Source organism: Ixodes scapularis, unplaced genomic scaffold (genome assembly GCF_016920785.2).
Source record: "Ixodes scapularis isolate PalLabHiFi unplaced genomic scaffold, ASM1692078v2 PGA_scaffold6__148_contigs__length_123643588, whole genome shotgun sequence".
In the NCBI taxonomy this organism is placed as follows: Eukaryota; Metazoa; Arthropoda; class Arachnida; order Ixodida; family Ixodidae; genus Ixodes; species Ixodes scapularis.
The window spans coordinates 59,437,944-59,465,871 of record NW_024609881.1 but is presented as its reverse complement, the minus strand read 5'-3'; the positions used below and the strand labels follow the sequence as shown (position 1 = coordinate 59,465,871).

The following is a 27,928-nucleotide window of genomic DNA, read 5'->3' as shown; positions in this document are numbered from 1 at the left end:
ATTTCTCCATTACGGACGTCTTTATGACGGAAAATGTATTCGGCTACACTCATCATTTTCAGCGTCGCTACTGCTCACGCCGGTGATGTATTGATTCTATTTATGCAGAAGCTTCCGCATGGGGTTTTTCTTAGTGACGCAAAATAGAATTTTACATTTCTCCCTAGATTCAACCTCCGAGCTTTTGGGCACGATAAACAGTTATCATGGAAATTCCGCGCACAATATTGCAGACGAGAAATAATTTGTATTACGGCATGCACCATACCCCCGAAATGCCTAGGGTTTAAATAGGCTTCGGTAGACACGCTGCATTCATTGTATTCAACGATTCCTTCATAGTCGCTGACGAATAAGACGCGCAGGGTGTTGCTGAATATTATAATTTCGATTCTAGCTTCGTGAATGCTTCTTTCGTGTTCTTAGCCTCTAATACCGCAATCCTACTGTATGAGAAGAAAAAATGAGATGCTCGTCAGTCAGCACGTCCTTCACTTAGGTTGTCAATGATTGTAGGAGCGGCCTCATATAAAGATTTGCCGCTATATCTCCCCGATAAAGTACGGGTTGATTTGGATACTTTAATACGTTGGTATTCTATCGGGTATCTCAAATTGCGGCAAGCTATTTAAATATACCACAAAATTCGGTTTCTTAAGCCATCACTCTACGATTTTGTGCAGCGTTGCCCACAGGGGCGGGTATTTTCCTATAAAATTCGCAACGAGCGAACTTACCTGAGGAAAAAGTTAAGAAAGCGATACTCTTAATTCCTGTGGACACCCAGCAAAGCCACCGGTCTTCAAACAATAGGGCGCCCTATTGTTTAAAGACTCTTGACTTCGCTGCGTTTCCATAGGAGTTAAGCCTTTTTTTTCCATTTTTCTCAGGTAAGCTCGCTCTTTGCAAAGTTTATAGAACAAATGCACCACCTTTTAAACCAAAAATTCCGTTTAAAAAACCAGAATTTTTCGGTCGATTTAAAGCGTTTGGCCGCTACCTGATACACCCGGTACTGCAACCAATTCTCATTAAAAACACAAGCAAGATAAAATTGCGTCCAGGTTAACGCAAACCTAGTGATTATATGTTTTTTGATATCTGTGACATAGGAGTTGCGAACGAAATTCTTGTACTCTCAACCACTCTGACGTCATATAAGTTCAATGCCGTTGGTCAGGATCCTGGGGGTGTCGCAGCGGTGGTTGTACGAGCCAAATGTACGAGCTTTCCATTTTAATTTTGCCCGGGAATTCTGGAACCAAGCGCAAGTGTTGCGACATTCGTGAGCGTGACACTTTGGCTCCTGTGAGGTCGTTTGTGAAAAATTCGGGATTACTTTTAAGGCATTGGTGCGATAGGATCCTGAACGCACCAGTCACAAACGAGTTCTAAACGCATCGTACCCCACAGTTCAGCCAGCCAAAGGGCTTCATAAATTGGTAGAAAGCGACACCGGGGTCATCACACTGGAAGCAGTTGTTCGCGTATCAACGTAAATACCAAGCACTTGTTTCCTCCTATTACACCTACAAATAAAGAGACGATGCAATTGTGGCTTTTTAATTTGGAACGCCAATTGCATTGTACGTGAACGGAATGCGCAATCACGTAATGTTTTTGTTTTCCCGGGTTCCAATCTGCCAGAAATCCTTTCAGGTTGTTGGGCCTTTGAGAAAATTACGCTTCGCCCTTTTCTTAACCTCCGTTTGTTCGATTACGTGTACAATCGGAGTTACCAAATGGATGTGACCGTCCCAAAACGAAGTTCAATTCATCATAATGCCGTACAATTAGAGCGCTGAAGAGCGAAAATTTTGACAGATTGCCAAAAGGTTTTCGCAAGAACAGGAACGTAGGCGTGGTACAAAAGATTAAGTTTATAACCATCATTAACAAAAATTTGGCAACAAGGTAATCTAGATTCTTCAGTCCCTTTCTTTTATGTGGCATGGCACTCTAATAGCATATTGAGGTCTAGCGAAGTAGCATATCTTCTCATGAGCCGCATATTAAGAAATGCATATGAAAGGATAAATAGTGTTAACGAAACACGATTGGAAGGTGCCTCCCCTTCCCCTCCTTCTTCCCCCGATTTTCTAAATCTGTTCCGTTCGAACTATTCACATGAGTGTAGGCTTGCTTCCCGTGGTGTGCTTTTATTGCATTACGTTTCCAACGTCTTGTCATTGCAGAAGGGCTTTCTTATTTTTGTTGAGTTAATTTTCCTCTGTTTATGAAAGGGAACTTTGCTGGGAGATCTAGATACGATATTTTTTATAAGGAAAACACCGTGACTTGTGACCGCCGTTTTGTTTCTTCCTCTTTACTAAGAAGTTTGTTGCGAGTATGGAACGGTCGGATAACAGGAGCGGTTACGTTCCAGGTGTCGTGTATCCGGTTTTGATTGAAAGCAGAAGCGGCAACTCAAGAGGCGCTGTTCAACTTTCTGAAGACTACGTCATAGACTTGGAAGAATCCAGTGTTTTAGGGGACAGTCTGTATTTTTCCGAGGCTAAGCATGGAGAGGTGAATGACGAATTGGTCAGGAAAGATTACCTTTCACAAGAAAGCAAGCTTCTGCCTCATTGTTTGAAATTCAATTAATTTACTTAAAAAATAAACATTCAACCTGTTTTTTTGCTCAGAAGATTTTGGATGTGCCCGCTAGTGTCTTCGGAGGTCTCGTACATTTCAAAATGCCGTTCAAGCAGAATTGTCTCGCTTATAATAACGTAAATAACACATATTTGTTTAAATGACGTGCCGACTCCCACGATTTCTTTTTTGCATTCTTTAAGAAAGTTTTACTTACACGATAATATACACAACCATTCACACCAATATTTGTTCTGCGTCTTGTTGAAACTCATTGAATGTAATAAATTTACTGTATTTTAATAAAATGCCATAGCTTGCAAAAAAAAAGCATCAGCAATTCCTCTCCGAGAAGGCGGATGACCAGCGAAGCTGTTTATCACACAACACAGACGTGTCAAAGAACTTTGAACAAAGGTACGACCAGATTTATGGTCTTGATTGGTGGTCATCGTGACGAGCCGGAGGAAAAAAGACACCCGCAATGCGACGGCCTCCTGGCGGAATGTAGACGCGCGCGAAGGGACCGCCAATTCGGGAGGGCGGAAGGAACGGAAACTAGGCTCGCAAGCGCTCTGGGCGACTACAAGGAGACGGCGGTGCGAGAGTAGACATAGCTGACGCGGGTCGCACAAAGCCAAATGTTTGAGAAACGTTTATTATCTACCTGAGAATCTACTGAACTTGAAAATGGAGCCTGAGAATCTAATGAAGATGCATATCCAAGTGGTGAAACATAAGTTCTTGCATAAAATAAAGTGATTTTGCACCAAATTCGGGAACTGAGTTTTTGTTGACGTACACAAAAAATCCACGAAACAAAGAAATAAATAGCTTGGCTATAAATATAACTGTTTAGCATTTCAGCTGCTACTACTATGAATATTACTTCGCAGTTATTTTTCTCATAATATGTTCTTTCCAGATTGATACTACAGACATACGAAATAGTGTTTATGAAAATTCGGAACACAAGGCGTCCTTTACAATTACTGAAACAGACGTGGGAATTGAAATTGTATATACAATTTTTTTTAAAGTATATATTCTTATAGGAACAATAAATACGATTATACAAATGTAGAGGAGGGTATGCAATCGTTATTTATAAATCCTGTATTTGCTAACTGCATAGATTTTCGCGAACGTTTTTTATACCTGCAGTGTTTTTTTTCAGTTTCATAAAAATGAAGGTTTATTAAGCATATTGGAAGTTTACAGTGCCACAGCGTCTAAAGAAGATTATTTATACGAACTTAAAAATAAATATTTAGAACGCTTTCTCCATAAATTGCTTCCTAACCAACCGAATTTTTATTAAAATGAAATGTTTGTTTAGCAATTCACAAACGGTCTGCAACGGGCAATGCTTGGAATATTTAGAAATATTTCACTTTTTTAACAGGAAGGATACCTAAACTTTACACATGGAATTGAGCCATTGCGAATACATGACAACTCCGGCCGTGTCCCTCACAGAATATTTCCGCTACCGACGCCTGAGGAGGCGATCCACTTGGAAAGTAAGTGACAGAATCAAACACTATACACTAGATATTTGTTAAAAATTCGATCTTTAAAGGCTAGACTTCCTGAAGCAAAAATGATTAGAAATTTTGAACGTACGACCGAATTCCTTCCTTCAGCGTTCGCTTCACGTGCAGTGTCAATTCTTGTATGCTCTCAGTTATTTGCTTTTTATACTCTCGATGAATTAATTCACCTCCCGTTTTTTTCTCTCTCAACACATTCTGTTTAAAGCGTGTCGAAATGACCGCATTAATTGATTATCATTGAAAAATGAAAAGGAGAAGTGCTTGCAAAGTGGACGGCCACTCAGTATTTCTTTATTTTTTTTTACCTGCATCATTTCAATGGCTCCTGTATTAGTGATCTGAGTATGTAATCCGATGTTTAGAGTAGTCAGAGTATCAGAGTATGTATGATCTCAAATCGTCCCAATAATTAGCACTTTCTGGGTTAACGGAAGAGGTCAGTGGTTCGGCAATCGGAAAAAAGTTCTTATATTCTTATAGTCAAGTCAACCTTCCTTTAGTGCGTTCAAAGTTTCTGTTCTATTTTTCCTAAATAATTTAATTGGCAGCACTTAAGAGTTCCAAGAAAACATGTTTCTACAAACGATATTTTTGACGCGGAATATACTCACAATTATCAGGTCCCTTATATTTTTACTTAATTATGCTTGCGTCTTAGGTAACCCATGCAAAAATATCACGTCGTCGTCTTTTCTTTCAAACAAAAAGAATTATCTACTTTATTTCGGCATAGTTCAGTTTTGAGGTGACGCCATTTGAATAAACACATATGCGCTGACATCGGATATTATAACAATTTGAGAAAATTATCTTGAAGTATCTTAGCGACTAAAACCGCAAAAACGGGCAAAAAAAAGCGAATTAGCAGCAAAACAGGAAATGATCCTGTATAGTTTTGCTGAAGAAGCATGCCTTTGAAAAGTTATAACCTTTGACTTCGATTACTTTTTACATTCAGTATCACTATGATGTTTACAGTTCCCGTTGAAGGACGCTCCGATGAAACTCTACCGCCAAAAAGTAAGCTTATTTTGTTTGTAAAACATTTAACATTTCTCAGCAAACCTCTCAACCAATTCTAGAAACGCCAAGGAGCAGGCTGCAATTCCAGTTACATGCGTGGCATGCATACTGGCCATTTTATAACCTTGATCCAATTTTCTGTACTCACTAGAAACCCTAATTTTTCTTCTTTAGGTTTTTGCTTTGAAATATTTCGGTAGACGTCAGCACGTGCTGCGCGAGTAACTACAATGCGAGACCGCACTTTGATGATATAATGAATTGGAAAACTTTCAATTGCAAAGACATTTTCACTATTTTGCACAGAAAGCAAGCTAAAATTTTACTCGCATCGTGCATATTGAAAAAAAATTATTACACATTTAATTCTAAACTTGCGAAGCACTGAGGACATGTCACGATTTGAAACCTTCTAGGTGACACTGCAAAGCCACCCACCATGTGGCGACCTGAAATGTACGTCATGTTTGACAGTGTAATACACAAGTCCCTCAATCAAAGCAAGTATCTACAGGCTCGATACATCATAAGGCTAATGAACATCGTGCGTATGGTTTACATTGGTTCTTGTTCAGAACTAGTATAGTAATTCTAGTTTTCATTGACCAAAAAAAGCGCTCATTGAGGCTTTTACTCTCCGATTTCTGACATCCGTTCGATTCCCTTATTTGTTCCACGAAGGTGAATGCAATCTTCAAGACGGTTCGCAAGCCGCGAATAAACCTCCAGCTTGTTGGAATATCCCGGTTTCAGGTGCGTATTCATTGTCCAACCCCCACACATTAGTATCTTTAAATTTGAAAGTCTTGTTATTGTCGCCAAGAGTGCAACACAAATGTAAACTGAAATTTTTTAGAAGAAAACAAAATTTTTGTCATACCAATTCGACTTTTTTATTCGAAACCTTTTGGATCAGATTGCGCTTCGCCAAGGGGAATCGAGTGAGGGGAAAACAATAACTATTTGTTTAACTATAAATTATTGGATGCCTATGATTTAAATAAGATTCATTTGCCATATACCAGATGAATTTATTTTACATTAGTATAGCTATAAAATAGTGTATTTGATGACTAGATGTATTTTTGAACATGACAGATTGACTAATAAATCCGTCAAACCACTAAAAATAATGCCGAAGAATTAATTACAGTAAATTTAAAGTATGCTTTAAGTGACTTTTTTCTTTATTGCCTGGTTGCGATTTCCTCAGACGACTGCTTTATGCTTGATTTCAGTGCGTTATGAGATTTTTTGTTTTGATTAGCGATTCCTTGATTTAAAAAGCAAACAATGCATGTACAACGCATCGCATGATAGAAAAAGGGTAAATTATAAAACTATTTTGGGATTATTTTTGTGGAAATGTTTTTATTCAAAATATTGTAGTGAAACAAGTATGATTTAAAGCACTTTTGAAACCATAAGAAAAATCACGATTTAAATCGTCCAGACTTTTATTCTCCATCATGCTGTTAACTCTCATGTTTTCTGGGTTGGAAGCATTTTGTTTCGGTGAGCTTGATGCCATGTTGTGTTTTTGATATGATACTGCTGCAGGGCAGGTTTACACAATTGTACCGGATGCAAAAATATGTTCAATATAGTGATTTATATAATAGGTAAATATTGAAAATATTATTAGTTACTATAGAAACTTCCACACGTTTAGCAATTTGTATAAAATGGCAACGGACATTGCAGTAAAATAGATAAATTCTCCGGAAGTGATTTACCCTTCCCACTTAGACAACTTTTTTCCGGACTTCGTGTGTTGGTCACGTGTCACAAAGTCAAGGGAAGTCATTTCTTCTGCTAAATTTAGCGGAGAAACTGAATTGGTGTTGAGGTCACGTGACGTCGATTTTCCTGCTAAATCTAGCCGGAAAATTTAAATTTCGTTTAGGTCACGTGACCAAGTCACATGACATCATATTTTCCGGTATATTTAGTGGAGAAACAATATTTTTCTATAGAAAGTTATGTGACGTAATTTCCCCGCTAAATTCACCGGGGTAATAAGAGAGGTGGAGCAAAAGCCAGGACTCGGAATTCACTTCTTCTGTTTTCTCAGATGCATCGTGCGCGCCGCAGCAGTATTGTAGGCGTTACCGAAAAAAAGTAACGAAATACGTTACTCCTCAGAGCAGGTGATATCAAGGCCACTCTAAACATAGCTCTCGCCCATCTTTTGTGTTCTCCTTCGCAGCATATATGTAACATTGCATTAGCAACTAATACTTTTCCCCATGGCATGAAAATTCCAAGAGTTGTTGTTTTGCACAAAGCCGAGGTTTTTTTGAGGAAATTAATAACTATAGGCTAATATCCGTACTTCCATTGTTTTAAAAGTTCTTGAACATCTGATAAACAAAACGCTTATGCAAATGTTTGGATGATAAACATGTCTGTAATGCAACAATACGGTTTTCAAGACAAAAGGTCAACACAAATGGCGCTACTTATTGTCAAAGAAAAATTAATCAACATTTTGAAAAAAAACTATTTACCACTGGAATATTTTTAGACTATAAATAAGCGTTTAATTTCATTCAACATGCTATATTGTTTGATAAAATACCGTTTTAAAAATTCGATTAGTTGCTTTAGATTTAATACCCAGTTACTTATCTTGTCGGTCATAATATACGTGTTTTAAGGGATACCGATCCAAGCCAGAACAAATTTCGCATGGGGTTCCACATGGGTTTATATTAGGTCCTCTGTTTTTTTATTATTTTTATTAATCATATAGTACCTATTCTAAACACTCCTGAAAAAGTTTTGTATGCCGACGATACAAGCTTATTATTTTCTGGTCCATTTTTACGTCATCTAGAAGTTACTGATAACACAGTTAAATGTTACAAAAATAAAATATGTAATTTTTAGGCCTCGAGGTACACCTGACGATTGTGAAATTTTTTAAAAATTCCAAGACTCCGTGATCGAGCGTGTAAACGTTTAAAAATTGTTAGGAGAAATTTAAGCTGGACACCTCACACAAATAAAAAGCATGCAAGAATCTTGAGATCTATGGGTATTTTTTACAGAGTTAGATTGCTGGTTCCATGCTGGTTACAACGTTTGATGTACTATACTTTAGTTATATTTTCATCTCCATTACTGTTTATTAGTTTGGGGTTCAACAACAAAAAACTATGAATAGGATGTTTTTTTGCAAAAACAAAAGCAATAGTTTGTACAGAAAACCTTCAGCAAACTGACCACACAGCACCGTTCTTTTGGAGCGAAGATCTTAGGCGCCCGTTTCTGGCTTGAGCGGCGTCGGCGTCGCCGTCGCCGTCGGCGTAATCATGAGGTCACGTGACCCCGGTGACATCACGTGACTTCACGAAGGTAACGTGCCCCCCGTGAGGTCAGGTGTCCCCGTGAAGTCACGTGATCCCCGTGAGGTCACGTGACTCCAGTGAAGTCACGTGGCCCCGGCGACGTCACGTCACCCTTGTGAGGTAACACGACCCCGTGAGGCCACGAGGGTCACGTGACTTCAAGGTTATGCCGATGGCGTCGGCGTCGCCGTCTCCATCGGCGTAACGGTGAGGAGTAGCAGGCAGGATGAGGAGGTGAGGAGGAGGGAGGGGTATACGCTCCCCTCAGTACCCTTCCCACTCCTCCTCAAGAGCTGCGCTCTAATTCTGTTTTACAGGGTGTTGCCCACTCTAACGAAAATTCTTGTGTCTACTTTCCCGCACTACATCCGGAGATCCAATCAGCGCAACTTACGGAGGCAGCTCAGCGAATGATGATACCGAAATATATGTTTAGACTAAAAAACGCAGTCCCAGTTGTGACATTAAGCAATGCAAGCCTGACGTTTTGCATTGATTAATTTCACAATTCAGACTGCGTTATTTGGTCTAAAATTATGTTTTGGCATCGTCATTGGCTGAGCTGCCTGCGCAAGTTGCTGTGATTGGCTCTCCGAGTGTTGTGCGGAAAGTAGACGTACAGGCTTTTCCTATTCTGTATGGGGCTTTAATATTTTAATCACAGTTTTCTAATTACTCAAAATAATTAGTGACCCCACCCGTTTTTTTGTGACGCACTTCTCAGGAAAAGTTGCAGTCGATTCGTTGTACCAGTGTGTGAGGTGTGCGAAATAAAACCAAGAAACGTTTGTCGCAAAGAGGTGGTATCCCTCTAATCGAATGCAAAAAAAAAAATGGTTCCGAACAAGCCTGAAATCAGGGAGGGGAGGGGGGGATGCTCGTGTGGGCTTGTACACATATCTTATATCTGATGGTATGTTGTGGCCCCGAACAAGGTAAGAAAAAAGCGTCGGCCTGTGTTGCGAAGAAGGGTTCCTATGGTTTGGTGATGGTAACAAAGAAACCACTAATTTCTGCCATGACCTTGCACTATTTTTTAATGTCGCGATCGCATAACACCGTGTAAAGGAATAAGAAAACGAAGACATATGTCTCAAAGTGATAGTGCCAATCAAGAGCAATTGGGGATTTATCTGTCTAAATCAAAGTTACGAAATCGCTTCTTTTCGCGCCGTCAAAGCCGTCGGTTTTATTTCAAAGTAACCATTTGTTTTCCATTTCAATTTTGTACAATATTTATTTGTGTCATTACAGATGATGCTGTCAAAACAAAACTAGCTCCTTTCTAATTCGTTTTCGTGAAGGTCCGCATGTTTCATCTATCAAGAAACATTATTGCCTCCAGAAAGTACTACTTTTCGATGATAACCAAGCACCCTTTTCAACGGCGGTCTAATTTGTGATTGAAAAACTAAAAAAAATATAAATATCTTTGTTTATTTCTTTATGTTTACAGACGAAAGAAGATGAGTATTTTGTTGTGGAGGAAGACAATATAGTCTCAGCGGGTGAGTCAATAAACGGCTTTGGACAATTCACCAAAAACACCACGTTCCCAAGGCCTGCCGATTTCTACCTGATGCTCTTTGGGTAAGCAAGATCACGTAATTCAGCCTGAGGTCGAGTTGTGCCGCGAGGCAGAGATAACATATCCTAGTTCCTTATGCCGATTCAATGCTCCGGAAGGATGTGTGATAGATTAAGGCTGTTGTGCGACAATTTTCGGGCTTACAATAAATGACGCACTGCTTAGATCAAATCATTGATTTCCATAACTTCCAAAACACGGATTAGCCTTCAGTTCCACTCAAAAGCAATCGTAGAGTTTTTTTGTTTTTTTTTTTACAGAAACGAGCTTAGTTAGCTTCTTCAACTCTTTGCCGGAACAAGTGGCCACATGATCTTCCATTACGGATTCAAGGCAGGAAAGTGGCAAAACCTTGGTGGAGGCCGGAGAGAATTACAACAGGGTGTTTCAAGGAGAGGCCATGCTCTTTAAATCAACCGCGAAATTCGGTTTCTTAACCTATCGCGCTACGATTTTGTGCGGCGTTGCCAGCAGATGTTTTTTTTTTTCTCTTTTTTGTAAAATTCGCAAAGAGCTAACTTACCTGAGGAAAGAGTAAAGAAAGAAGAAGGCTTAGATTATATGAAAACGCAGCGAAGCCACCGGTCTTCAAACAACACGGCGCCGTTTCGCACGGGAGACGAGAGGTGGCGCAAGCTGTCGCAACGCCAAATGCCGCCAACGGACGAGCATACGACGTCTTTATGAGACAAGGAATTGCAGTTTCTTGTTGTTACCGCGCCTATTTTTGTTCCTACGACTGTCGCGGCCTGCAGAACGCGCGCCGCTTTTGAATCGAAGAAATCGTCTGCTAAAAAAGACGCCCCCTCTCGGCGCCATATGCTCGTTCGTTTTCGGCGTTCGTTGCGCCATCTCTTGTCTCCCGTGCGAAACGGCGCCATGTTGTTTGAAGACCGCCGGCGTCGCTGCGTTTTCATAGGAGCTAAGTCTTTTATTCCCTCACTTTTTCCTCAGGTAAATTCGCTTTTTGCAAATTTAACAAAAAAAAAAAAAAAGACAAACAATTTGCGGGAACGTTGCACAAAGTCGCAGCGCGATAGGCTAAGAAACCGAATTTTAAGGTCGATTTATAGAGCCTGGCCTCTCGTCGAATCACCCTGTACAGTTGGGCTATTCACTTCACCCCAGTGATTAGACGTAAACTACTACTCAAATGTTCCTCCAGCTGTTTATTCTCACGAGCCTAACTCGAGTGATTACGCAGTGCTCGTGTCGAATACTGGAGCCCCCTTCGACACTTTACCTCATATGATGTGATCCCCGTAACTACGTCATTAATTCTTACGAAGCAGAATAACATTTTACCATGACGGGGAAGCCCCTGTGCTAGTAGTGTTTCCTGGGACTACAATAGGGTATATCGGAACGTTTTCGGAATGAATATGAAATGAAAACAAAACCATTTCAGTTTGTGGTATTTGAAAACAGAATCCCCTCGAGGATGAACGCACTTGATGCAAGATCTTTCCAGCTTTTCTATTCACTCTTGGAACGGAATTTCTTCGAGGCCCTCAAATACACAACTTAATTCCTCTGTTACCTTTTCAATCGACCGAAATCTCTTTCTAGCCAAGACATGTTGAGTCTCGGGAAAAATACAAAGTGTGAGGAAACTCAAACTTCCATTCTGTTTTTTTTTCCTAATCGGAGCAAATACCGAATGCAGATCATTTGCTATGCATTAAGAAAATGTGACACCCATTTTGCGAAAAGCTTTCTGTTTTGGATTCAATTCATTACGTAAAATATTATATACTGGGTGACTAGAGATGCCGACGGCTTCCTCTATTTTACGCACTTTCATTCGACGACGTGCTAAACGTTTCATCTACAGTGTATGATGTGCTGACCGTTTCACTGCGTAGCGAACCTGATTCTTCGCTTAATGTGTGCTATAATGCTGGAGCTTGGAAACCCCCAAAACTCACTGTTGAAAACAAAGGCGATAAATCTCAAGGGCATCAAAGCTGAATTTATTTTCGTGTTTGTCTTGCACACACACACACACACATATATAGACGATGAAGGGGACATCGTGAAGTATAGACGTCACAATATATATATACATATATATATATATATATTATGACCACTGGGCCTTTGATTTTATTTTTTATTAAAAATGCACAAGGTTGTTTCACTTGAACGCTCCTCAATACTAGACTATTGGATAAATCGATTTGATATTTAAATTCAATTCATTTGAAATAGTTCGATTCCGAAAGGTTTTCACTCTATTCTTGTACAAGAGAAGGTAACGACGGCGCACAGACGAATGGCATAAAGAACCCAGGACGAGCACTAGAACAACGAACCTTAACAAAAAACCGATAAAAAAGTCGACTCGTTTATAAACAATATACCCATATTCTAAAATTGGGCGTAGTAAAGTTTTGTAAGCGGGAAGTTTTTTACTAGGTGAAAAATGCCCGAGAGGGAGTTGTTTTAGCCTTCAAACCGTGACCTGCAAAGCTTTGATATGTTTTTCTTATGTCATCCGTATCATTCGTACTCCTGGCAAATAAGTGTTCCATTCACATTATGCAAACACCATCTAGATTACTGGTTCAAAGCAATATTACATTTTTATGTATTCTTCAAAAAAGACATGTTTATTTTTATTTTGGCATAATTCAGTTATTAGGCGGCGGTATGTAGTTTTACACATATGTGTTTATATGTGTCTAACCAATACGTGTTCAAGAAAGGACACATATGCGCTGATATCCCTTTCCTCTCTGTCTTCGTCTTTCTGTGCGCTGTATTTACCTTATCTAGTGATAAACAAACTCGCCTGCATCGCCACTTTTGCTACCCTCGTGCTTCGGTCCCACTCGTGCCAGCAAGCTTTTGTAAAGAGCATTTCAATCCAAAATTGTAACATTCCCTTTTTTTTATGCGTCGGTTAAATTGACTTTACGGCAAGGCGACAAGAGAGGTGTAAAGAAGTTCTGTTGCCCCTCAAAACGAGGGGTAGAGGTGCATAATTTTGGCTAATATGCGCTGCATGCTACAAGTTATTCATGTATTATTTCTGAGGATACCAAAGCCCTTTATTTATGCGAATCCTACTGATCTCAAATTGTCAGTATTATGCTGTCATTACAGCTCCTCTGCTACGTCCCCATTGCCGTGTAACTCACCTGCCGAGACTGCATAAGTGTAGCTTTCACAGCTTTTCTAAAAAAAGGAGCTGTAAAGCCTAAAAAGCACAAACTATATGCACATACGCCGTTTCCCGTGATTAATGTTCATAGCAGCAGGGATCCGCATAATTAGTATTTTCATATTTGCATTTCAGGCGCCGCTTAGGGACACGTAACAAGGAGACTAAGAAATTATCTCATAATCTTTACGGTAAGAGAGCGGGGTCAGAAGGTGCTCCAGACCACACATTTATGCTGAATCTTGAGAGAATCGGAGTTTCACCTGTTATTTCCGAGAGATGTCCAACGAATAACAAATGATATTCGCCGTTTCTGCCAATCGGTAACACGAATTTACTGAGTGGGATTTCTACGTTGGTAACCGTCTTCAGAGAAGATGGCCTTTACTGAATAAAACTAACATTGTTTGCTTTGAAGCAGTTGGAGAAAATCAAATTCAAATTGTTTTTAAAGCACGTTTTTGCCACTTAATTCACAAATGAAATTTGACAAGAAGGGTTGTCGTCAGATGATGATCATAAATATCACATTCAACGAATATCTCTTGAAAATTTCACTTATATTCGTGATGAGATTTCTACAACACCAAACGCGAACACCAACAAATTGTGACCTCCAAACGAAGCTCTAACCGTGCAACCTGATGCCAAAGTTTTAAAACTCACTGTTTGCAGACTCAAAAGTTAGAAACAATTTTTTTAAAAATTTTACACTGGCAAATGAGTCCCGTTTTCGGTATCCGACTTCACTCATTTTCATGCGTTGCTGGACTTCGTCGACTGCTCTCGTCTTGTTTTGAATTTCCTAGAACTGTTCATAACCTATGAGTCAGCAAGTTCTGAATCTTTGGCATCAGGTTCGAGCACCGAGCGCGACATTTGGTCAAAAACTGAGCGTTTAGTTATTCGTAATTTAGCTTTGCGCTGAAAAAAGCAACTGGAGATGTTTCATTGCGTGTTTTTTTTTTTTTTTTGCTTGTATCTTTCTGAAAACAAATTTTCCCTGTAAGCACACCGCCCAACTTCTAGATACGGACTTTTTCCTTGGCATTCGAGACTTTTGCACAAGCGGTCACGCCTCGGCTAATTTTTAATTTTAAGTGGCTGAACGTCTCATAATTCTAAATACTTGCTTTTCCAAAGAGGGCGGTTTTCACATCGCAGAGTAGTCTTACAGCTTCAAAGAAACATTATTGAATATATTTGGAGTGCAACAAATGGATTATTATTTCTAGGTCGCGCCTATTCCGGAGCGGTCTGCGTGAAAGGCTGGAACGTGGGAATTTCCCAGGAAGTACCTCCTCTGTACTATAGTTTTGCTATAATAGCCCACGAAATTGGGCATTTGTAAGTATCTTGTCGCTTCCTTTATAAACACCCGTGCTCAGCGTATCACCCGAGAAAAGCTTTTTTAGTTACCGTTAGTGAATCCCATGCCTTTTATCATCGCTACGGACAATGCGATATGAGCCGAGAAGAAGCGTGACAATAATGAGCCTTGCTTTGCGTTTCTTAATCTGTCCCTGATTATAGTGTTAACCATTAGATGGTTTTCTTAGCATGAACATTATCTTCACAGGCTCGGGAGCGCGCACGATGGAAGTGGTCCCTTGACAAATGTCCGAAATCATCCTGGTGCTCTTGACTGCAAGTACCCAGAGAAATACATTATGAAACCTGTAGAGCCTTATGGACCACCTTTTGCGTTCTCGAACTGTAGTGAGAAGGGTATGCAATTTGTTTTGAAGTACGTATTTGTTTGACCTTTCTTAGGCGCTTGCATCATCGAACCTTTATTCTTCTTTTGACCCGTGACATTTCCTATGCTATTATTTCACCCTAATTTTGAATGTATCGTTTCCCAGTTGACGTGGATGTTACTTCCAATTATAGTTACTTGAATCGTAGTTTACTTAAAAGGTTCCTGAATCCACCAAACGAATAACGACGCTAAAATGTTACCATAATACAGGCACCATGTTTCTTAAGCTGCCAGCGATAGTTGAAAGGAACTCGCAGCTCACCCCCTATTGAAAATTCTCATTTGTATGAGAAATTTCTGTGTCCAATAAACACATATGGATCATACAAGATATATAAGAACATATAAGAACCGTATAAGAACCATATAAGAACTATATAAGAACTATATAAGATATATGAGAACATACAAGGACCATATAAGAAACTAGTGGGAAGTTTCTTATAAGTTTCTTATGGGGTTCTTATCTATCTTATATAATTCTTATATTGTTCTCATATACTTCTTATATGGTTCTTATATGTTCTTATATATCTTGTATGATTCATATGTGTTTATTGGACACAAGAAATTTCTCATACAAATGATTTTTTTTACTAGGGCCTGTCATTGGAGAGGCGACGAGGCAGCAAGTTCACAACGAAAATACATAGTATTGTGGCTCTGCTGTTATTTTCGATATAAACTAATTATGGTCATTATATCCACTTTAAGAAACATCAAAGCGTTTAAAAACGTAGCTGAATTCATTAAACGGGACAAATAATTTTTCTTTTTAGAGCCCTAGTACGTCCGTCGGTTGTTTTGTGTAAAAGAACTGAACCGAAAGAAACATTACAAGGTTGATTGATTTGACGCCCTTAAGGCCCGGTCACACTGAGGCAACAGTGGGACAACTCCATTCGGCAACACGAGAAAGACGCGTTTCCGGTGATCCTCTCATATCGGGGCGACAAGAACAGCAGGGCAACATGTTGCTGTCAGCCGGAATTCGTTTTGGCCGATTTGTTGTCCGACCACCCTATCACACCGCGCTGACGGCGGGCCCAACGCTTGGAACACTCCGCCATCTTGATTGTTTACCTTCGGTCGTGTGTGGCGAGGCGCCGCTGGAAATGCGACTCTTCAATGTGCTAGAGCATTCGAAGGGCTGGAAATTGCCACGGACGACATCAACTGGTGACTGTGGTTAGATAACTTGACACAGGGAGTATTTTCCACCCTTTATTTTATGAAGATGATCTTCATTCGCTTTCAACGATATATACCTATACGAGGAAAGTGATATTGCCGATATATGTTAGGAATTTACGACACCGTATAAGGTATTTCTGTTCAGTTTTTTCTCTCACGCAATTCCTATTTCAACTGTAAAATTGAGTTAGCACCTGCAGTTCACTAAGGCGTCTTTTGTAGCCTGGTGTTGAGCTGAACTGACAGTGCTTAAGAACTGGAACGCCGACATGATCGGCCTTCATAACAATAGGTAAAATGAATACGTTTCCACGCTGTGTTATGTACTGTCTGACAGACTGGCGCTTATCAACTCGTGGCCACCCGAGGAGCGTGAGCAGTGAGCGCTCGAGGCTCGGAGTGCGTGGGCAGACGAACGCCGGGCTCCGAATTGGTTTAACCGATTTGACCAGCGGTCTTTTGGGAACCGACTCAATGTAGCATTGGCGACGAGGCGGACGACAAGTTCAACCGGCAACGTTCTCAGTTGTTAAAGAATGACAACGACACAGGGTAAGCTCGAGGAGTTTCAAAGAACGGGATGGACAGCCTGGTCGGAGCGCTTGGACTTCTTCTTCCAAGCAAACAAGATCACGGACCCCGAGAAAAAGAGAGCTCTGCTGCTGACCCTGTGCGACGCGGAACCCTACGAGACCGTACAAGCCCTAACGGCCCCAAATAAGCCAGGAAAGGTGAGCTTTGAAAACATCATGTCCTTGCTCCAGCAGCATTAAGACCCACGGCCTTCGGAGCTGTTCAGCCAAAGCAAATTCCAACACCGCGATCAACAGCCCGGCGAGTCAATCGATACCTTTGTGGCTGCTTTGAAGAAATTAGCTACCAACTGCAATTTTGGCGTTTTGACAAGGCCAGCGGTGGCGACAACAAGCGCTGGAGCATCAGCAGCCGTCGACCCGTTGGTATCGAACCCAACCATGTTACCAGTTGACGTGATGCTCAGAGACCGCTTAGTCTGTGGCGTCCAAGATGAGCGTCTACAGCAAAGGCTTTTCGCAGAAAAAACGCTGACGTTCAAGCAAGCTTACGACATGGCAACACGACTTCAAAGCGCCGTTCAACAGCAGCAGGAGCTTAAAGCCTCCACGGCCGACCAACATAAGTTTACATCAGCGCAAACTGCAAAACGCACCTTGGAGGCGGAAAAAGTGCAAGCCGAGCAGCAATGCTACTGTTGCCATGGAAAGCACAGGCAAGGCGCTTGCCCATTTAGTAAGGTGTCCTGCCGGTTCTGCAGGATGATAGGACATATTGAGAATGCATGTCGGAACAAAGCGAGGGCGGGCGCACGACGCTCAACCCATCACATGAGCTACGATGAAGATGACTATGCCGACGATGCACAGGTCAGTGGTTGTGATTAAAACCACCGGTTCGACTTACAGGAATTGAATGTGCAACACGCATAAGGAATCGTACCTAAGTAACTCGTAACGCTCAAGGTCCAGTGAAGACCATTGGAGTTCGAGGTCGACTCAGGAGCAGCATTCACAGTTATTAGTGAAGAGACACACCGCAAGACCTGCCCATGCATCTAAGCCTCCTCGCTTGCAGAAAGAGGATATCACACTTCGAACGTTGAAGGGCGAAGGATTGTGTGTTCTCGGGTCTGCGGAAGTGGAAGTTAGACATAAGTCCAAAAAATACCTTCTTCGGTTGATGGTGAAAATTGGAACTGGGTGCAACTTGATGGGTAGAAATTGGTTCCCAGCGCTGAAGATACAAGTCAGCGTGTTGCACCATCTTTCGCTAAGGCAAGAGGTGCGGAAGGTGCTTCGAGCACACGAGACAGTATTCAAGTCCGACATCACGGGGTACACTGGTCTACCAGTCCAGCTGGAGCTCATAGAACCAACTACTTCTAGATTCCTCAAGGCACGCACCATACCTTTTGCTTTGCGCCCTGTTGTGGAGTGTGAGCTAATGGCTCTGTAGAAGCAAGGAATTCTTGAACCGGTCCAACATTCAACATGGGCGACACCAGTGGTTGTGGTCAGAAAGGCTGATGGCTCGGTGAGAACTCTGCGGGGACTATCGGAGTACGGTGAACATCCCAGCTAAACCGGCCGCTTACCCCCTGCCCACCCCCACGGAAGTGCTGTCAAACTTCCGGGGTGGCACAGTGTTTTAACGTTGGACCTCGCTCAGGCGTACCAACAGCTGCGAGTGACAGACACCGTGGTCGAAATGCTGACAATCAACACATCAAGGGCTTGTTGCGAGTAAAAAGACTTCCCTTTGGAGTGGCGGCCGCGCCGGCAATCTTTCTAAACGTCATGGACATGGCATTATCAGGCATCCCTGGAGTCGCTGCATACCTCGAGGACGTTATCATCAGTGGGGCAAACGCCAAAGAACATGCCTATCGACCAGACCAGGTGCTGACAAGACTAGAGAAAGAAGGACTAAGATTAAAAGAAACCAAATGTCACTTCGGGGTTAGAGAAGTCAAATTTCTGGGTCACCTGATCAATCCGGAGGGAATTCATCCCACACAAGGCAAGATTCGCGCGGTGGTGGACGCTCCAGAGCCGACAAACAAGGCAGAGTTGCACTCTTTCTTGGGACTCTTAGCGTTCTATGACCGATTTCGGCAAGATACAGTGACGATAGCGAAGGAGCTTTATAGCCTACTGGAGCGGAAGGCAGAATGGCGATGGGAGGACAGACACCGTAAGGTTTTCAAAAAATTGAAGCAACTAGTAGTGCAGCACACTGTGCTCACACACTATGATGAAAGGAAACCATTACTGTGTTCATGCGATGCTTCACCATATGGTGTGGGTGCCGCGCTAGCACAGTGGGACTCAGACGGCCGAGAGGCTCCGATTGCCTTCGCGTCCACGACGCTAGGAACCTCCGAGCGAAACTATTCTCAGCTTGACCGAGAAGGCCTGGCCATTGTGTTTGGGGTCAACCATTTGCTTCAGTACGTCGCAGGACGGAGTGTGATCATCTACACAGACCACCAGCCTCTGCTAGGCCTCCTCGGAGCTGAGAAGCCTATTCCTCAAGTCCTGTCACCGAGGATGACCCGGTGGTGAGTCAGACTGGCAGCTTATAACTACGAGCTAAGATACCGACCAGGAAAACGCCATCAGAATGCGGACGCCCTTAGACGACTTTCACTGTCAACCACTGAAAATGAGCCGGAGGTTCCAGGAGATATCCTGATGTTTGAAGCTTTGTCCCGTCCACCACTGTCCGCCAAACAACTGGCGAGAGAGATCGAAGCTGACAGCGTCCTTGCGAATGTATACCGAGCCATCCTAGGGGGTACACTTGACCGGTTACAAACACCGGAGTACTCGTCGTAAAGAACCAAAAAGGGCAGAGCTGCCGAACAACAGGGGATGTGTAAGTTGAAGAGCACGAATCGTGATTCCTACACAGCTAAGGAAAGAAACGATGGCCCCGATGCACTCTGGACATCGCGGGATTGTGGCAACGAAAGCATGCGCTCGGAGCTATGCTTGGAGGCCCGGAATAAACACTGATATTCAGACAGCAGTTGCATAATGCAGCATCTGTCAGATGCACCGAAAATATTCGCCCAAAGGGCCTATCCCTGCCTGGACTAGGCCATCAGAGCCATGGGACACCCTTCACGTGGACTTTGCAGGTCCGGTCAATAGTCAGGTCTTGCTGCTCGTAGTGAACCCGTTCACCAAATGGCTCGAAGTGCGGGTAGTCCGCAATATGACCTCGACCGAAGTCATTAGGAAACTACTGGCCATGTTGGCAACATTCGGCCTGCCGAGGAAGGTTGTGTCTGACACTGGCGCAGCGCTGGTGTCGGAGAAAATTAGAAGGTTTTACCGGAACAACGGCATCATGGCGGTTACAAGTGCACCGTACCATCCTGCCACTAATGGACAGGCGGATCGCAAGGTACAGGAGCTAAAAATCGCTCTCGCCAAGAGAGGGAAGGAAGAAGTAAGGTGTGCGCTAGCAAGGTTTTTGTTTAAACAACAAAGCACCATCACATCGCTACGGACAAAACGCCAGCTTGGCTGATGTATGGAAGGGACCTTCCATCAGCTTTGGAACGACTAAAGTGTGTTGCGTTTGAAAAACCGGTGAGGGCGGCCGAATCCTCTACCTTTTCTGGAGTACCTGAAATAACGACCGGTTCCTCGGACCCACATGAGCTTAGCGCGGGGCAGGCAGTTTGGACGAAGAAGTTTCCAAGTATTCAAGGTTGGATTACTGGGGTTGTCGAACGTCGAATGGGCCTACGCTCATGGATTGATCAAGGATTGGTGCGCCGTCATCGCAACCATACACGAAAGCGATGGACAAACACCGAGGTGCGAGAAAAAGCGGACACTTGGCCTCCGGTCTGGAATATCGAGGTTGACAGCTCGGCTGCAACGGAGCCACTAACGCACAGCTCTGACAGTCAGGCCCAACCAACAAGATCACATCCGGGAGCTGGCGACAAGCCAACGACTTCTCCTCAGGAACCAGTGTAAGCGTCTTCGACGGCCGGCACTAATCCCTCTTCGGGTACTCCCCCGGCCACCAGAACCCGACGACCTCCGCAACGCTACGGGTACCATAACTAGTTGGAAGAGGTGTTATGTACGGTCTGACAGACCGTACATATCAGCTCGTGGCCACTCGAGGAGCGTGGGCACTGAGCGCTCGAGGATCGGGGTGCGCGGGCAGACGAACGCGGGCTCCGAATTTATTAAACCGATTCACCAGAGGTCTCCTGGGAACCGACTCAATGTAGCACGCTGCATACTTGCTTCCGCCTGCTACGTGATCGCTTAATTCCCTAAAACGTCCTGGGTATTTCAGAATCAATTCGGGTGTCTGGTAGCTCCTGTTTTCTAGTGCCAAGCAAGCAGGCTATAAAATTGTGTTCTTCGACTGCATTTGTAAAGTACGACGGAATCAACCAAATGTGTGTAAATGAACAAAATGAAGCGAAAAAGTGGATCTTTTTTGAAGACCTAGGCGGCCTTATAAAAACTGACTCGAAATGATTTGGAATGGAGTTAACCCCAAGCACCACTTCGAATCCCTTTCACTTTACTGATTCCTCGGGAAACAACCTGGATGCTAATGACGTCTGCGAACGATTTGGCAATTTATTTAGAGAAATGTTTTCTGATTAGTAGAATGTTTTCTGACGAGACCTTTCCCTTGTTAGGTATTTCACCTGAAGATAGCATACTAACACACATGGCTTTAATTACTATGCGTGCTACTGGTATTCAGAAACTAATAGAAATTTTTCGACCAAGTTCAGCTCCAGTACATTATATTATTTGAACGAAAGTGCTTAGGCTCTGCAAATAAGAAGCTTCCTCCCTTTCTGTGTTTACTTTTCCAACAATCCTTACGTATTGGTAAAATTCCTGAAAATTGGAAAGAAGCAAAAGACACCCTTTTTTTAAGACCTATCAAACAAATGAGTTGACGAATTATAGACCAATCTCTCTGACAAGTGTACCTAGTAAGCTGATGGAGCATGTGATTTTCTCGAATATTATGGATCATTTGTCGGACAACAACTTGCTCTTTGTAAACCAGCACAGTTTCCGGCAGTATCATTCTTGCGAAACCCAGCTCTTTGAATTTGTCCCAGACCTTCATCAGAACCTTCACTCTAAAATTCACTCATGCAATTTCATGGACTTTAAAAAAGCATTTGACCAGGTAGCACATCAACGACTTCTTTTAAAATTACGCGCTTTGCAAATAGAGCCATCTGCCATACAGTGTAATTGAACTTCCTCGTCGACCGCTCGAAAGTGTCTGCTATGAACTCGAATCCTCATGTCATCGGAAAGTAAAATCAGCAGTACCACAGGGAACCGTGCTGGGCCCACTACTCTCTTTTTCTACGTAAACGACTTGTCCTCTACTATCCAGTCCACCATCCGGCTTTGTGCCGATGATTGAGTGATTTATTGAAAACCATCTAGCATTCATAATTATAATGAACTTCAAAACTACTTAAGTAGAATTAAAACATGGTCTCTAATGTGGCAAATGAAGGTAAATATTTCCAAAAACAAAATGTCAAAATTTTAGTACTACGCGAAGTCCAGCAGAGTTTAACACACATTCTCTTCGATGGGGTTCTTGAAAATGTGCATACATACATATATCTACAGGATCATGTCACATCAAACTTGTCTTGAGAAGCCCAGATAAATCACATAAGTGTAAAAGCGAATCAAAGCCTCGGTTTTTTAAGTCGAAATTTTCATATAGCCAACTGGGAAACAAAGCTTGTAGCATATACCGCCCTCATTCAATCTCAACTTGATTGCGCTTCTTTAATATAAAAACACCACATCAGTTTTATTTGACACAAAAAATAGAACCATTGCAAAATAGAGCCACAGGCTTCATTCTTAAGAACTACACTCGCCCAAGCGTCACCTCACTAAAGGGAAATCTCGGAGTACCAACTCTTGCACAAAGAAGGAAAATCTAAGGACTTGCATCATTGCATACTTTGCACTACCACTGCCCATCGAAGAGAGAACTGTATTGCCGGGCTACACCACATATTTCAACGCGTACTGACCATTCGCAAAAACTTCATTTGGTCACTTTACGAACAAGCCTTTTTAAATTATCCCCTTTACAGTTGGCTACATACGAATGCAAATCGCCCATTGATAATATTGTAATCATCAAAGAATCCTCTGGTTGCAGAGCTTCTCTTACCAATTACTTAAACGCATAGCAACCGTAACACCTGCTTCATTGTTTTATTTCTTTTCTGTTTGTGTTTTGGATAATGTTGTACTTGCCCCCTTTATGTAAAACCCAATGGGCGCCTCAAGGGTATAATAACTGAAATAAATCAAATCAAATCAAAAACCATTATCATAGCGGTCCTTTGAATGCTTTTATTTGTTAACCTTTGCTTTCTTGCGTTATTCTAATAATACTTTATCAGCAGTTGAGTATAGACTTGCCATTCTATTTCACTAGCAGTAATGTGAGTTGGTTCTCTCGGTAGTTCCGATTTCAACACCAGTCTGAACGTTGACAACCACAGCTGTGACCATTTCGACAAGCACTTGCCATAATTATGCAGTAAAAACATTAATAAAATTATTTTAGATGCACGACAGCCTTAATTATTGTTGGACAACGTTTTTCAAGCCTTTATTTCAGTAAGCTCATAAGAAAACGACGTTGATAGGAAACTAGCTCTCCCCTTAAAGCTATGTTTGTTGTCTTGTTGTCGGCCCGAAATTCGCCCAGCCAGTAATCTGAGCAGCATAGGTTGTCCAGGACAAGTTGCTTCTGTTTTTGTTGCCCAAAAGCTCTCATACCAACGTAACTTTTTTGTTGTCATCCATGCTGTGCTACTGTTGCCGCGATGTGACAGGGTTGTCGAACAACATGGGGAGGAAGCAACAAGTCGCACGGTTTTTGGACGACATGTTGTGTTGCTGTTGCCGTCGTGTTGCCTCAGCGTGAAAGAGCCCTTAGAATTTTCGTAGGCACGCATTTTGGATAATCACTCCAATTAAAGAAGCATTAGTATATCGGCTGCCTTATGCTAGTGGAAGGATACTTTTCTCTCTTTCTTCGTGTGTGTTCATTAAAAATTTAAATGTTGTATTATTAATTTAATTTCATAAATCAGGAAAACATTCGTTATGAAAATATTAACTGGAGAAGAAGAACAAGGGTGACAAAGGACAAACACGCATCTCCAAACACAGTTAATTTCTTCCAGCTGTGTTGAGATTTGTGTTTGTCCTTTGTCCCCTTGTTCTTTTTCTACAGCGATATTTTTAATCATGCTTTTTTAGCTCGCTTGCACATTTGCATTATTTTCATTATCATAATAAGCCTAATATGCAGGCCATTTCCTCTTCCTTTATAAAGTCTCATTTGTATGAGAAATTTCTCCCTTCAAAAACCAGATATATAAGACATATAAGAATATATCAGAACTATATAAGAAATATTAAAAAAAAACTCGTGAAAAGTTTCTTCTATGCTCTTATATGTCTTATATAGCTCTTTTTACGGTTTTTATATGGGTCGTATATGTTCTCATATATCTTGCATGATTCATATGTATTTATTGGATCCAAAAAATTTCTCCTAAAAATGGCTTTTTCACTAGGGTTGTTGGTGTTCGACCGGCGGCAGCTGATAAAACCCATTTGCTCTACTGACACCTAACTCCTGATTAGTTCAGTTGGTAGAGAGCTCCAATGGAAATAAAGATGTCCCTGATTCGACACGTGGACCAGGCGGATGTTTTCGGTCGCGCACCAGTCACCTAGCTGTGTTTGGAGATTGGTGTTTGTCCATTGTCCCCGTTGTTCCTCTTCTCCAGGGAATATTTTCATTATTCTAGTTCAGCTCGCTGGCACCCTTGGATTAATTGCGTTATCATAAAAACATCCATATTTCTCCCATTACACAAACCCAGATTCCGATATATTGTTGTTTTCAGACATATAATGATCGATTCTTGTTTATTTGCAGGCTACGTGGAGAGCAATGCTGGAAAACACAATCCGACTATGACTTTTTAAACGTCACAAAGGAGGTTGCGGACCGTTTCCTCACACCGGAGAGGATTTGTCAAAGCATTTACCCTGAGCAATACTCTTCGGCCGTGAGCATCACTCCCATTCCCCTCTGTATACCTTTCCTCTCTTTGAAATCCGCTCCCCTACCTCCCTCTCGAATATGCGCGCATCGTGCTGAGGGTCTGTCCAAACAGGACACGTTTTGTGCAGGAATAGCATTTGCTGTCGCTGCAAATGAATGGTTTCCTTCCGTTACTATGTGCTTGCAAACGCCGTTTTTTTTTTTTTTTTTTTTTTTTTTTTTTTCGGGGGGGGGGGGGGGGAATGCAGTTGACAACTTGGGTCCTTGAAGAGAGGTTTTAAGTGTGCCCATAACGCGGATCCGGAGTCACACGTTCTGCTGGCTGTCGTCAAGACCCCACTGTTGTTGGAAATCGCGTCTTCCGAACGATGGTGGACGATAGTGGGGAGCCGATGAGGAAAGACGTGCTGTTTGTATGGTTGATACCCTCACTAAAAACGTAGGTGCTCGCAGCAAATTTCACGCTTTTTAAAAACGTGCGCACTTCTTTTTTTTTTTTTTTGCCGTGCACGGCATTCTTTTTCTATTTAGGCAACCCTTGAGTCGTGCGCTACTCAACACGTTTACAATCAGAAAAGCTACCTTTCATGTAACACCGATTATGTCTGCGCTGTGTCATGAACCTACGTCACACCTCAGGCTCCCATAGAGCTTCGCTCTTTATGGTTAGAAAAGTACCATCTCGATTTTTTGTCTTTGTAAGAGAGAACAATGACTTGTTTTAAAAATGTTGATTCACATTACCTCACACGCCTCTTAGGTATTACACATATGAGGTCTAGACCGTTGGATATGAAACCTAGACATAAACGAATGTGAAATCGCTGAATATGTACCGGAAATAAAACCTACTGCACAAAACATTATCTTTCATAAAAAATAATACAAGTACGACTAAAGTTTAATGTTTTCACCAAGTTAGGGATCATACAGGCCCATAGGCATAAGACATGTAAACACCTCCTTATTGCTGACCGTCAATCTCAATTGAAAAAGCCATCACTTGCGAAGACCATTAGGCCTTTGCTGTAGTGTCTGTGGTTATGTACACGCAGGTTTTACACAGATTGATTTCTAAATAATATTGAAAACTTAATCAAACATTTGTCCCACAGCAAATATTTGAAGTTGACTACTTTTCTTGCTACAATTATTTTCAGAGTATGAAGAACTGCGTCATAACGTGCCGTAATAAGGTGGTGATCGGCAGAAACTACCAAATAAAGGAAGAAATCCACTTCGCTCCATTTGGCTACCCATGCGGGGATAATGGCGAGGTAGGATATCCCAAAATATTTTTTTTTTTTAGTTTTCAAGTTGCTTGGGGGGCATGGGTGTTACTGATGAGTGCAAAGAAGGGAACATGTCAGTTAGGGGAGCTAGAATACCAACAATGTAAGAAACGCATTACGTGCCGGGTACTGAACATCTTACCATTGCTCGGTAGCCAATGAGATCTCGGCATCAGTGGTTAATTAAGAACGTCGAAGAGCCGATCACGCTCTCAGAATCAAAACCATAATGGTCCACACCCGGCGGTCTTTCAACTGACAGCGACTTTATGTGTGCTTCAAGAACGGCTTACCAGTATATACTCTGCTAGGGAACACTAGGTAGACTGTAATGATAGATATATTTTAGTTAGGTCGACTCTTTAGAGTTGCAAGTAGTATCCGGCTCCAATCAATCTTCAGTAATACAAGCCTGTTCTTTTCATTTTTCTTCATTTGTTTTAAAAAAAGGCCGTGTTTGCTACAGTAATACAGTCTGCCATTATTAAAAGTGCAAAAATATGATGTCGCCCCAGCGACCTACCAAGTAAACCTGGGTCACCCAGAGTGGATAGATTGTTGGACAAAAAATTTGAACTTCTCTTTGTTGCACCATCAGAGGAAGATAAGCTCCCCCACTCTCCTCTTCCCTGGAGTTCCCTCTGGCATTGTGGAAAGAGTGAAGGAGTTCATGAGAGGAGAATACTGTGCAATTTTTAAAATCTACTTTTTTGCAAACCATTTTTAAATACAATTTGTGCCTTTTTTGTAAAGGGTTATGGGGCCGGTTCACCAAAAAGATGGTTTTTCAATTTATGGTAAAAATCGGACAGTTAAAATTCGGCATCGAATGTAACAAGATAACTAAGCCTCTGACAGCTTTGAAATACAAGCGGTACATCGATATTTTTTTTAGAACTGAGATACAAATTTATATTTCGCATGTAGCTTGAAAGAAAGATACAGATACTCAAAAGTTACTCTAATATTCTATCGGGATATATGTGTACCGCGACACTGTCCAGTTTTGTCTATCTCCGATTTCACATTGAACAGAGAGGATCGCCAACAAGAGCAGTCTTTCGAACTGCGTACAAGATAAAAAAGACAGCAGATTGACCAAGCGCCGCTCACCATTTCAAGCATTCTTAGTCTGATGTTAATTAACAACCACTCTTTGACTTGAAGCTGAAATGAATTGGAACTGTGCTATCTGATGACTCGTTCAAAGCAACCAAACCCATTCGGCATGCCACATGTTGCTCGCACACATTATAACCGGACGGACAACAAATAAGCAGAGTTCGCCGCAAAATACAAACAGCACAAACCGACATAAACGTGATATTGACGCAGGAGGCGCTTTATCTATGTCAGTATATAGTTCGTATGCGTGTATGTTTGTTTTCTCTTAAGTTGTTCGCACATGTACAGACAAATGTACTACAACTAAATGTGTTCAGACATATCTTCTTGCTAACCTTGTCAGATATTTGTCGACTGCTTATTTTTAACGTATATTTTGCTCCAAAAACTGAAACCAGACCAGTACGCGTAATTTAGAGATCCTACTTTAAAACCTCTGCGTGGTGCTTTGAATCGCGTACCAAGCATAAATTGACGGCTGGCTAATATTCCTCGGTGTCTCGCCACGACAAATTTGACAAATCTGAGATGAAAATCGTTCCCTCTTTTTCAGGGGTGCTGGTTCGGAAAATACACAAATATTGACCGTGAGGTCTCTTAA

At 41.8% G+C, this 27,928-nt stretch overlaps 1 protein-coding gene across 1 annotated transcript; it reads left to right on the top strand.

Moving 5' to 3' along the window:
• Positions 1–27,928, top strand: LOC115317266 (venom metalloproteinase antarease-like TtrivMP_A). Its single transcript, XM_042294778.1, has 14 exons — positions 1–82; positions 2,387–2,544; positions 3,524–3,616; positions 4,004–4,121; positions 5,133–5,174; positions 5,594–5,721; positions 5,859–5,930; positions 9,987–10,120; positions 13,420–13,475; positions 14,520–14,631; positions 14,864–15,031; positions 24,782–24,914; positions 26,071–26,187; positions 27,881–27,928. The coding sequence occupies exons 1-14, from the start codon at positions 34–36 to the stop codon at positions 27,926–27,928; spliced, it is 1,428 nt and encodes a 475-aa protein (XP_042150712.1). The 5' UTR covers positions 1–33.

What these genes read in the sequence shown, in the direction of transcription:
- LOC115317266 (XM_042294778.1), top strand. Translation starts at nt 34, where the DNA reads ATGTATTCGGCTACACTCATCATTTTCAGCGTCGCTACTGCTCACGCC. An exon ending in CGTCGCTACTGCTCACGCCG is followed by an intron (nt 83 to 2,386) that starts GTGATGTATTGA and finishes GTTACGTTCCAG; the next exon opens with GTGTCGTGTATCCGGTTTTG. An exon ending in CAGACGTGGGAATTGAAATT is followed by an intron (nt 3,617 to 4,003) that starts GTATATACAATT and finishes CTTTTTTAACAG; the next exon opens with GAAGGATACCTAAACTTTAC.